General features: G+C 44.0%; 1 protein-coding gene across 1 annotated transcript in view; it reads right to left on the bottom strand.

Moving 5' to 3' along the window:
* LOC117769460 (Kv channel-interacting protein 1-like) overlaps window positions 1–6,589 on the bottom strand; it is a 39,984-nt gene extending 33,395 nt beyond the window's left edge. Inside the window, exon 1 of the mRNA XM_034598357.1 lies at window positions 6,333–6,589. Within this exon, the coding sequence (XP_034454248.1) occupies window positions 6,333–6,420 (88 nt within the window). The 5' untranslated portion in view covers window positions 6,421–6,589. The remainder of the gene's footprint in view (window positions 1–6,332) is intronic.
* Between the last annotated feature and the right edge of the window lie 6,599 nt (window positions 6,590–13,188).

Here is a 13,188-nt window from a genome sequence, read left to right as displayed (position 1 = left end):
ACGAGACTGATCACAGCTAACAGTATTTTATTTAAATGAGCAGCGGCCTGAGTCTGTGAATCTCTGCCGTCTCCAGCTTTCTCTCCATGACAACAGTCTATTTCTTTTGCCTCAAGGCCGGGGGGAATCTGTGAGTCTCTCTGAAAGATTCACCGCGGCACACCACCCACATACTTTATATGTCACCTGTCAAGATGTGGAAAAACTCCACTTTGGCTCTTTGAAACCCCCGGTCAGCTCGAGGTGAACTGGCACAGACCGTAAAGCAGTAAGAATTACACCAACACAGAGCAGTTTATCTGTTCACTCCTCAGCCCGGCCGACATATTTACTGTTTCTTTTTGTCACAAATGTTTCAGACACAGCATCACCTTGCCTGTGGGTGCTGCTGTCATCCTCCGCCACTATTCCTGGCCACAGACACTTAAAGCACACACCACGGTGCTGTTACCTCCAAAATGCAAATGGGAAAAGAAAATGTAGATTTCCGTCGTGTGCAGCTGTTAACAGCAGCTTTAACTTTACCTAAAGTACCCCAGTGGTTTGTGTGAAGTGAATACAAACACCTCTATTGACTCTCCTCCCCTGTGCCTCCCCTTTCTCCCTCCTCAGCAGATGAGGGTGATGGAGGTGTTAATCGTATGCAGCCTGGGGATTGCTTACAGGGTTGTGGGGGTGGGATGGTTGCTGGGGCCCACAGCCTTATTATGCTTTATATTTTGTGTGAGCCGTGGGCCCCTCCGGCACATTAGAAGTGATATGACAGCATTTTGGAGCTAAGCAGCAGCAGCAGCAGCAGCAGCAGCAGCAGCACACCTACAAGTGTTGTACGCAGAGAGAGGCCCACACACTCTAATATCCACATCGAAGCACATGTGCACAAAGACACACACACACACACACACGCTCCCTCACAAACGCAGACCTGCACACGTACATGTTCTCTCATCCTCTCACGTTCTCATTTACTCATCCATCCCACTTTCCCACCTTCTCTTCTCTGACTACAAAAGTGCAGCCGAGCCCCCATGACTCAAAGCTAGGGGGGGGGGGGTGGGGGGGGGGGGGGGGGGGGTTACCTGAAGCGAATATCTGATAGGAAGAGAAGAAAAAAGGAGCTGCTGAATATTTTATGAAGTAATTATGAGGAGCACCTCAGATCTGAGTGCTCAAGGCCGAAGCCGGTGAACCCTCAGTTTGAGAATCCCCCCCTCGCCGCGTGTCATCGCTCGTCGGCTCATCAGAGGAGGAGCTGCTTCATCAGCAAACACTTTGAGACGCTGAATATTTAAAGCCTCAATTGGTTCAGACTCAGCCCCACTTCTGCTCTGATCTGCTCTGACAGTGTGAAGAGTCGGTGCTTACAGTGGAGGAGGAGGGATCTGACGCCCTCCTCTGGGCAGTCTGAGAAACACAAGTCTGAAGGAGAGTTGCACAACAAACTGAGATTCAGGCCAATTTGAAACTTTCATCTTTGACATCCAAACGAGACACTTTAAATGACAATGAAATCAAATCCAGGACAGCACGTTTCCTTGTTGCAGCTGTTCTTACTCCCCCATTTTTATAATGGAGTCTTTTCCAGTGGAGACAGGAACCAGAGAGGAAGGAGGAGAAGGATGATTAACATTGGATCATGTGTCTCCTTTTCCCAACAGACTGATGCTTTGAAGACTGAGGGGAGTCAGCATATTTAAAGTTGTTAATCTTATGTTTTGTTCCTCTAGGAAAGTTCCCTCTGAAGCATTTTCACCAAAAACCCCTCCAGGGGAAAATGTAAAGCAGTTTAAAAATATTTGAGCAGATCTGAGTTCATTTTTCAAGACATTATTGCTGCATTAAACAGTGACACAGGGAAACAGTGGGATGATTTGTATTCATACTAATGTGAGGTGCAAGTTGCTGCTAAACTCTGGCTGGAAAATAAAAGCAGGAGTTGTATTTCCTGTGCTCTGTTGTGGATTTCCAGCCAACAATGGTTTTGTTTGCTAATAGCTGCCATTAGGTGCCTTCACCTGCGCCCGGACCACCGCGGAGGGAACGGCTGTGCAGCCAGGCAGGTTGGCTCTGCTCGCCGGCGGGAGGCACCAGAAGGCAGGCTGCACAGAGGGGATAAGTGGAATCATGCAGGCTGTCTACAGCTTGGCTCAGCCTGACTGCATGTGTTTGTTTTAGAGGTGGCAGGAAGCTGAGGAGAAGTTTGGGGTTGAAGCAGAGCAGGGAAGCAGGAAACAGTCAGAGATGAACTGAGAGGAGAAGTGATGAAAGCGGGTATTTGGTCCAATCAGCTTGCAGCTAAAAGGAAGAGAGCAGAGGCCAGAAAAGTCCACATTTCTGTGATCTGCGCACAAAGAAATTCAGTAAAAGGATTTAAGGCAGTGAGGTTGTATTTTTGGATTATTCACTGACATTTGTGGCTTCAATACATAGTTGGCACTAAATATCGACAGGAAGCACATCAGATAAACAACACTACAATGAAACCCAGAGCATCATGGTCATATTTTCACAGACTGCAACCCAAATATTACAATCTGTTCAATGTGATGTTTCTTTACACATTACACATTTATTTTGATGTCTTATTTTGAATTAGTTTTCCGATAATTATTTTCTTTTCATTATTTCATCTGTTTATTTATGTATAATCCAACAGACAACGTTCTGTAAATGCAGCAAGATTTGGCTGAGTGTGCTAATTTTCATCTGTTCTGTGCTAAACCAGTTTTACAAGCAACCTGAAATAGAATAAAATGACCTACTTTATATAATTACAAATATCTATGGATAATTCCTGTGTAATATGCAGGCAATCCAAACTAGTTAAACCCAAATTAAAACAAGGATTAAAACACTACACTCTATGGAGTAAATACAGTAGGTTGACAAATAAAGTAGATAAAGTGGAATGATTAAAAATGATCACAAGTTTGGTCTTTAGCCAAAGTTTGTGTTTAATTTCATCCTGAAGAATATAAAGTAGATCATTTGTGCTACACAAGAGGAAACTTTAAATACAGGTACAATCAGAATAGTTCAAAGTAGAAAGTGTGTAGTCAGCTCCCCTGCCACTGACTGACAGTTGAACATGACGACTGAATGTGGGCTTCTATTTCCTGTGGCCTGTATTTTCTCAGTAGCACCAGCAGAGGTCAATGCTGCTCTGACATTCACTCGGCTCACAGATCAATCTTTTCAGATCATCTTCACAGTGGACTAATGATGATGGATACATATGTTTTTGACTGAATTTGACTTTAATTTTAACATGTTACAGCTATTTCATTTAGATCTTGAAAATTGTCTGATGTGCCTTTAGGTCTTTTTTTATTACTTAGCGTTGCTTTAACAGAGCACAGCCTGCAGCATGTGTGCTGTCATAGTTGTTTACACAGCAAGGCCGATTCTGTGGATTAACACCTGCCTGTGACACATGATGGAAGCTTTTTTGAGGGTTAGGGGATTATTGAAAAACTGCATTGGTTGGACACGTGTATGTCATCATTTTGGCATTATCTCTTATAATTTATGAATTCTAATGGAAAGGTTCATATTTAATATTGGGTATACATTTTTTTTCCTTTGAAACATATAAAGCAGCCAACAAATAATTAATTATGTAAAGATATAATGGAGTAATGACGTCACACTCTGTTGGAGCACCAACCCATGAGTGTGAGGTCGACTTCACCAGACTGCAGAGGCGGGCTCGATTGTTTGTTTGTTTTTTTGGGGGGGGGGGGGGGGGTTTGTCAGCTTTCCTGTGCACAGAGTAACTTGTGTTCAGTTTTGCTTCTGGTTGTGTGAAGCCACTTTCACTGGGCCTCTCAACACATAAACATTTAGTCTTGTTGTGTGTAAAAGTATGAGCCCCTCCCTGGTCCTGGCCACATTTACAAAACAAGATGGCTCCAGCACTAATCAGCAAAGATGTAAACAAAATGTTCTCTTCTTTTCCGCACTGAGACGTCTTTTACAGAACAAAACACTGTAAACACATCAGTCTACGAGCTAAACATAGCACAGCATGGCTAATTTTCACTGGTGGCCGATGAAGCATTTGTTACTTGGTCAGAGATGCTGGCGCTAGTGCGACATCTAGTGGCAGTGAATATTGTATGTTTAACCTTTAAGAGGGGCTTATAAAATATGCATAAATAAACAACACTGTTCAAGTGGAGACGACCTGAAACAAGCTTTTATGAACACATTATGCAGCAGCTCTGTCATCGGACCTTCCTCAGAAAATGGATCTTAAAAGCTAAATATTGGAATTTTAAACAACATTAGGGAAACCAAAAAAACAATTCCAATGAGATGAATCCATTTGCATCCTCTGCAAATGGCTTGATAAGTGACTTTCCAGTGTTTGATTCAGACAGTATCTGTGAAATCCTAAATGAAGCTCAGTACTCTCAGTAAAAGTGATGTTTAGGCTGACATTTTTTTTATATTAAACTACAACAGCAGAGCAAAATGTAATTTGTTTTTCTTCCTCACAGAGCAGCATCTCTTCTCTTCAATTAAAACACTAGCATCCCAAACTGACAGGTCGTAAACACTATCCATAAACACATGGACCTTAGCGTTTGGCCCATTTGTCCTGGCCGTTTTCTAATCTGATGTTGTTGCAGATGCAGCTCTCACAGGAAGTGGAGCTTTGAAAAAACACAGACATAGGCCTATGTGCGACTGTGTGTATATTTGTGTCTTTCCGCACGTGTGTGTGTGTGTGTGTGTGTGTGTGTCTGGATGTCTAATATTTTGCAGATGCAGATTTCTTGTTCCTGAAGCTCATTTAATTACTGTCTGTGTGGGTGTATCAGTGTTTGTGTGTGTGTGAGTGTTTTTTTTACACGCATGTTGTATGTGTGTGTGTGTGTGTGTGTGTGTGTGTGTGTGTGTGTGTGTGTGTGTGTGTGTGTGTGTGTGTGTGTGTGTGTGTGTGTGTGTGTGTGTTCTTGAGTGCCTCTAGGTATGTTTGTTTTATTCCTTTGTGTCAGTGACGGGACACTGAAAGACTTTATGTTCATCTTTACTGCTGCTTCCTCACATGTATGGGTTTTTCTTCTAAGGAGTAATTTGTTATGCAACCGAACCTCAGCAGTAGCCCCTTCATGACGTTGTGTGTGTGTGTGTGTGTGTGTGTGTGTGTGTGTGTGTGTGTGTGTGTGTGTGTGTGTGTGTGTGTGTGTGTGTGTGTGTGTGTTTGAGAGAGAGAAAAAGAGAGACCTTGAAGGCAATTCTTCCCACTGTGGCTGAATGCTTGAGCCATCCATAAACATTTGTGTGTGTGTGTGTGTGTGTGTGTGTGTGTGTGTGTGTGTGTGTGTGTGTGTGTGTGTGTGTGTGTGTGTGTGTGTGTGTGTGTGTGTGTATACTGTATGTGTGACTGATGCCTTTGATGTTTCTCATCCCTCCAGACAAAATGTCAATTGGCTCAAAGAGTATTATACTGTAAGTGTGTGTGTGTGTGTGTGTGTGTGTGTGTGTGTGTGTGTGTGTGTGTGTGTGTGTGTGTGTGTGTGTGTGTGTGTGCCTCCAGGCAGATACTGTGCAGCATACAGTTTCTGCAGCATGGTTCTGTGTGTATTTCCCTGTGCTGCTTCCCTGCTTCAACAGTAAAAGCACTAGAGTAACATTTAAAAAAAAATACTATTTCAATACTGCGTACACACAGAAACACAGCACTTTTGCATACAGGCAGCAAACCACACACACCCACACCAAATAACACGTAATAAATCACAACAGTAAAACCCTACCCTTCCTCTCAGCGTCATGTGTATACAGCTCCTCTTCCCCATTGCCACACTGACACGTTTATTACTCACATTCATCACACAAGTGTGCACGTGTGCACACACACACACACACACACACACACACACACACACACACACACACACACACACACACACACACACACACACACACACACACACACACACTTACACACACACACACACACACACTTTTATTTCTCCTCTCTATTAGCTGCTTACTCCCTTCATCTCAGTCTCCTTCTCTCCCTCTGGAGAACACACTGAACAGAACGAGGTCAACTGCAGACAGAGTAGAGTAAAGAAAAGAATCATAAAGGCTGAAGATGAAAGATGAGGTCGACACTTCTGCCCCTGTGATGCTTTAATGTTAATTCAGCCTTATCTGCCACAACATAATTGTGTAAAACACCCGGGGACGCACACACTTGGGACTCTACTTTCAGCAGTTGCAACTTACACTTACACACATTAACACAATTTGCTCTCTTGCAAGAAAACTGAAAATCTTAGTAAATTCATAAAAAAGACATTTGAGCTCTTACATACCTTTATTGAGGGTCCCAGTGACCAGTCTGTGCAGGGACAGGACAAACTTGACAAGTCCCTGTTTGCAGCGTTTGGCACAGCCTGCCATCCCCCCAGTGACCCGGGACACAGCAGGCTGAGCAGGGCCAGAGCTGGACGGGGGTCTCCAGGACAATATCAGCAGCACCAGCAGCAGCTGCGGTAGCACTCTCACAGCAAAGGGGCAATCAATACAACTACTTCTGGCCAGAGCATACGAATCCAACAGAGAGGAAGAAGTGCAGGAGGGTACTCTCCTCTCTCTGTGTCACCCTTTCGTCCTGCTGAGCTGAAGGGAGAAAAAAAAAGAGAAACAGTGATCTCCCTCTGTTTCCCCCGCTCATCCCTCCCCCACTCCTCCTCCGCCTGCTCCATCCCACCTCTGAGTGTGTCCAAATTAGTGTCTGCTTGAGAGAGAGATGTGCATGTTGTCAGAGTATGGAGAGATAGAGTGGGGAAGTGAGTTAAAGAAATAAACTCTCATTGTCCAAGTAAGAAAACTACAGCAGCTGAGAGGCGCACTTACAATCCAAGTTTCCACGAAACTTCCTCTCAGTCTGCATTCAGCCTCTGGGGTTGCGGTAATGAAACAATCCCATGAACTCTCCTTGGTTTTCTCTCTCTCTCTCCCTCCTCTTCTACTCCTCCTTTTCTCTCCTCCCGCTTATCAAATTTAAACCTCCTTTTAAGTGGGGAGGCAGTAATCTACTTTCAGCACCAGCGACAATGGACAGCTCCCCACAATGCGACGCAAACACACTCTCTCTGTAAACACACACACACACACACACACACACACACACACACACACACATACACACACACACACACACACACACACACACACACACACACACACACACACACACACATTCTTCAACTCCTCCCACTGCCCAGATCACATATGAAGACTCCTCATCATCTGATAAAATGAGCTTTGTGTCTGTTTGTCAACTAAAATCCATCAGTTATTTCTTATCTAGAACAGAATGAACAACATTAGAAATATGATGTTCCGCTCTTGTCTATAAAGACGTCTCGAGTCAGAGATTCATGTCCTGACCGACATTACACATTTTGACTAAGTCGTTTCATAGTATTGTTGAATTAGTAAACAATAGAAAGTTTAAATGTTGATCAAGGTGGCACAAATTTGACCAACTTCATATACTATTGAAAAGTTGAAAATTAAACATGTTATTATAATAGTTAAATGTCATTGAGTAAAAATCAAAAAAATTACAATATTCTCCTTTAAATTCTAAGTATAAGTTATCACAAAATGTAAGTAACTTAAAATTGCACTTAAAGGGGACATAGCATGCCCATTTTACCACAAGTTGATATGGTTCCTTGGGGTCTTAATGAAATGTCTGTAACATACTTTGGTCAAAATACCACAAGGATCATATAAAACAGCTCCCCCCTCCCCCCTCTCCCCCCATGATTTTAAACGATATAAATTACATATTTTATATGATATAAATTATCAAATATGCATCCCATACTTTGTATTCCCCTTCTGTTGTCCTGGAGTTTTAATTTTCCCAATCACATAATTAAATGTCCCCCTCTGCCCATCCACTACAAGCACACAAGCAGACAGACAGAAAGAGAGGGGGGGGGGGGGCTATGAAGACCATCATTTACCCCCGAACCCCGACATTCAACGGGTACAACAACAAGCGGAGAAAGCAGAATCGCGGGCTGACCTTATATATACAGTCTATGGGGCTGACCAGCGCGGAGAAATGCACGTCCCGTGTGAACAGCCAGGCGGCTGCGTGCTGGAGAACGGCGCTGCGCTGCCTCGCAGCGGCGCTTCTGCGTCCGGTGTACCCCGGCGTAACTACTGTACCCCGGCGTAACTACTGTACCCCGGCGTACAGTAGAGCTGAACACTGCGGAAGTCTTCCACACAGCTGGCAGTGTGGAAGACCGCTGCAAGGCAGCGCAGCGCCGTTCTCAAGCGCGCAGCCGCCTGGCTGTTCACACGGGACGTGCATTTCTCCGCTGGTCAGCCCCATAGACTGTATATATAAGGTCAGCCCGCGATTCTGCTTTCTCCGCTTGTTGTTGTACCCGTTGAATGTCGGGGTTCGGGGGTTACAGTAGCGCTGAACACTGCGGAAGTCTTCCACACTGTTGGCTGTGTGGCGCTGACACAAATTCCAGCTCACGCACGGGAGAGCGAGCGGTCGCTCCCGAGCAGCTGCTGCAGCCTCCCAGTCCCAACGATCCAGACAAATGCCACATGTGAGTGAATCGCGGGCTGACCAGCGGAGGGGGCCAAGACCATGTAGGGAGACTTCCAGTTCCTTGTTACGACACAAAACCCAGGAAGCGCAATCGAGTCGCTCAAGCATGACGTTTCTGACTTAGAGGAACTATAACAAAACGCGCGAGTGTTTTTTCCCCAGAGTTTTTGGGTTGGTAGACATGCCAGATACCCACATTAACGTGTAGAAGCACTAACAAAGTGGAATTTGCATGCTATGTCCCCTTTAAATACAATATTTCTCACCCAGTTTCTGAAATTCCTGTCTCTTACATATTTTAATATATATATTTGTTTCCTCAAGACCCTCTGCTTTATTGATTCCTTTGACCCCAATCTCAACTCATCAATATGCCTCCACCCAGACAGCTTAACTATCCAATCAATTGGTCCTGTCGCATTTGACCTATCTTATAACACACGCTGTTGACCTTTACCCATGATCCACCTTGCCCAGGGCTTCACACAACGCTGCCATCATCATCTGAAACTGGCACATAACTCAAGAGAGATGAAAGAGAGAAAAGAAAAGATGGAATAGAAAAGCGGAGCACAGGAAAGAGAAGGATAGAGGAAGAGGATGCAGAAGGATAATCTTATAATGTCCTTCTGGGCTATATTTAGTTCTGAATCTTGTATGGCAAATGGGCTGAAGGGTGGAATGTAAAACTACAACAAAAAAAAAACTGTAATAAAAGGCCAAGTTACGAGGAGGAGAAATGAAGAAATAGATATAAAGAGACACTATAGGGGGAAGAGAGACCGAGGCAAGCAATGAAACAATAAAAATGCAAATGAAAGGCATCAGAAGCAGAAGAAATGGAGAGAACTGATGGAGGAGGAGAGGGGGAATGAGGTGGGGAGGAAGTCTTAGCTGGAGGTGGTGTGTAAAACTCAATGTCCCATAGAAGCACGGTGCTATTTGCTGTATCGGGCTGACAGGTTTGGCAGGATCAACACTTTGCCACAGCCTCTGGATGGTAGGATACAGAAAACAACTTTATGAAGAAGAGAAATAAGAGTGGGAAATAAAAGTCAAACGGTCGAGTGGAGGAAACGAAGGGGGAGGATGGTTTTCTGAGGCAGCACCACTGTTTTGCTTATTAAGCATGAAGGAGATTATGCTGTGTGGGGGAATTTCCATAAACATGCCTCTCTATTACCGCCCCCATTGTTCATGATTAATAAGATTAGGGTTTTCCTTTGCGCATACATTCACGGATGTAAAAGCAGCTAATTGCTTGTCTCTTCTCAAATTAGAGGCTGCGCTGTTTGATGTTTGTCTGAACACGAATTTGCTGGAGAGTGATGAAGCTGCCTGGTCGGAGACAGAGTTCTACCTGATATGCACCTTGTGCGATTAAGATGTGGAGAAAATTGAAAGGGAGCTAGAGAAGAAAAAACAAAGGAGAGCAGGAGAGATAGTTTCATGATGTACGACCGCAATAAAGTGAACGGAGAAAAGGGGTAAAGTGGAAATGAGAGGGGTAAACGAAAAGAGAGGAGGCAGTAATGGGAACTACCTAGGGGAGAAAGTGTCTAAGAAGAGGTAAAGAGGTTAAGATCTATATAAAAACAATGTAGATAAAGGGAGAAAAAGAACTTGGCCTGATGTATGAAGGTGAAAATACCGCTGAATCTCGAGAAAAAAGAGGAAGAGATGAGCGTGTAGAAAAGAGAGCCGGGTGAGGGAGGTGAGAGAGAGAAGAGAGCAGGGGGCTGTTGAGATAGGCAGAAAAATGAATGAAACAAAAAGAGAGGAGATTGCTTTGAACGCTGTAGATCTGTCAGAATTGAATCACAGGCGGCCAGCTGTTAGCTCGGATAGCGCTCTGCCTCTAAATATAACAGGCTCTGAGATGGACTGATACGGCCACAACGGAGGAGAGATGGTGAAGGGGAAGAAAAGAAAAAAAAGAAAAGAAGCCTTCATAGCACATTAGGAAAGAGAGACGGGACATAAAACTACAAATTACCGCTCACAAGTGGGTGATTTCTATGTGATGACATTTATGACATGTATGATTGTTCTGTGTTATACATTCCTGCAGGGACACGCGCACACACGCACACGCACGCACACACACACACACACACACACACACACACACAGGGGTAATATCACAGCCACAACACTGCTGCATGACAACTCAACAAGCTTCCAGCATCAAGACCCATCTGCGACACAGCAGTGGAAGAAACCCACATTTAGAGCCTGATCTGTGGGCGTGAGCAGCAAGCGTCGCCCCGAGGTCCTGGAAGTCGACTCCAAACCACCAGCACAATCCCACTTGAGCCCCTGACTCTCGAGGTGTCAGTAGCAATGACGGGGTGATAACGTCCCCCCTGGGTGACATTAAAACTACAACACACACACACACACAGCATCCTTCTTATCTGCCACAATTTTCTCCAGCAACTCCCCCTGAAGACACCCCACCAATAACAACATCCCCGCAAAAACACATGCCCAGTAACACACAGTCCTGCAAGAAGGAGATATCCCCTACAGTGCTGTTACACACAAGTGCACACACACGCACACACTTAGAAAGTGTATATCAAAGCCTCACAACAGAATATCCTTGCAGAAGGCTTGAGCCCAGCTGTTGTTGTTATTGACACCTCTGTGACAAGTCATGCACACAAACACACAGACAGACACACAAACACACAGACAGACACACAGACACACAGACTTTTTTTTACCAGGGTTTGTGTTCTCCCTCCATCTCATCCCTCTCCTCCGTCACCCTGTGTGTCTAACTCCCACGTTGGCCTACATGGAAAGAGTCGGAGCTGAGCTCGGCATCATTAACATCCAGCACAGAAAATTAATTAACACGGAGTTCATTAACTCTGTAAACAAGATGTTGAGCACACACCACTGACGCCTGTGCATCATGTATGTTAGTGTGAGTGTGTGTGTGTGTGTGTGTGTGTGTGTGTGTGTGTGTGTGTGTGTGTGTTAATAATGGAGGTGAGTCTCCCTGAAGAGTGTAATCAGCGTCCTGTGGGTCCAACTCAGGGGCCATGTCGCATAAAAGCAGCTGCACTCCAGTTTTAATGAAGCTTCTCTAATCAGTGCCCAGTTCTTTAGCACAAATAGTTTAACAATTCAAATAAAGGCTGATTAGTCTTTAAAACCTGTGATGCAGACAATTCAGCACAATGTCCTCAAAGGCCTTGAAACACACCAATAAGTAAGAGGCAAACTTCATTCGTTCCAACTTTAAAGTTCAGTATTGTTAAAATCTTTGCTTCTGCAGAGTTTGCTCTATTGTGGGCAAATTGGATTTTAGATAATAAGAAAACATTATATAATTGATGTAGATAAAGGTTAATATCTTTGTTCTGTGCAGAGCTCTCACCGTGTCGGGTGGGTTCTCTTCAGGTAGCTTCCTCCCACAGTCATGCAGACTGGGGTTAGGTTGGTTGGAGACTCTGAATTGTCCATAGGTGTGAGTGTGTGTGTGAATGTTTGTCTCGGTACACTGGCCCTGTGATGACCTGCCCAGCATGGACCTCACCTGTCACCCAGGTGAGGTCCATGCTGGACATTTCAAAAGGAAACACAGCATAGTCAATGGATGGAAAGTTATAATATACAAATAAGATACATCAGGATATATATTTCTAATGTTTCTTTTACTAAAGTAAAATTAGCAATACTGTAGAGGAGTACATGCAGGTCCTGCATTGAAAATGCTACTTAAATCAAAGTATTATTAGCAAATATTGCAGAAAAATAGCCAATGGCCATGTTATACTATTAAATTGTCTTATTACTGTTGTATTGATGTATGAGTAGAATTGTACTGTGGAAGTTGTTTTAAGTGAAGTTAATATCAATATTTTGCATCATATGTTTATCAAGCTTATCATTTTGTTTGTAAAAGCTTTACATTTTAAGATAAAGTTAAATATGTTAAATAAAAGTCGGTGAGTGAAATGAACCAACTTACCTCTGAACTGCAGAAGTATAAAGTGACACAAAACTAAAATACTCAAGTAGAGGATAGATCTCTAGAATTAGACATAATGTACAAATATACTTTATTACTTTCCACTAGTGCAGAAATGTTTTAGTGTAGACAAGGTCTAAGATAACCGGAAACAGTGAGAAGGAAGGAGAAGAAGAGGAGCTCAGGAAATAGTGAAAAGAAAAGGAGTGATGATGTTTTTCTTTCGACAGTCCAGCTGAACCCCAACCTCCTTACCTCATGTACTCTGGAACACAAACACACACATGCACGCACGTACACACACACACACCTGGTTCTCTTTCTGCTGAGCGTTCTCAGAGGAGCTCCCAAAGCTGCCGAGCACAGCAGGTGATGATTAAGCTGCTTTTTGCTGCTGATGCTCCTTCCCTCTTCTCTCACTTCTGTGTTTTGGTTTTGTGCCTGGTTCGTATTGAATGGGGGAAGCAGACACTAAGATGTTTCAGGCTACTTGAGCACGTCTTAGTGTGCACATCAGCACCATCCATTCTACTAAATCTCTGCTGAAAGCACCTGTCAGGGATTGAGCCGCACACAATGGACTGTTTATACCTCC

Source organism: Hippoglossus hippoglossus, chromosome 10 (assembly GCF_009819705.1).
Source record: "Hippoglossus hippoglossus isolate fHipHip1 chromosome 10, fHipHip1.pri, whole genome shotgun sequence".
NCBI classification, from domain to species: Eukaryota; Metazoa; Chordata; class Actinopteri; order Pleuronectiformes; family Pleuronectidae; genus Hippoglossus; species Hippoglossus hippoglossus.
The sequence above is the reverse complement of the archived record's forward strand: the minus strand, read 5'-3'. Positions and strand labels throughout refer to the sequence as shown.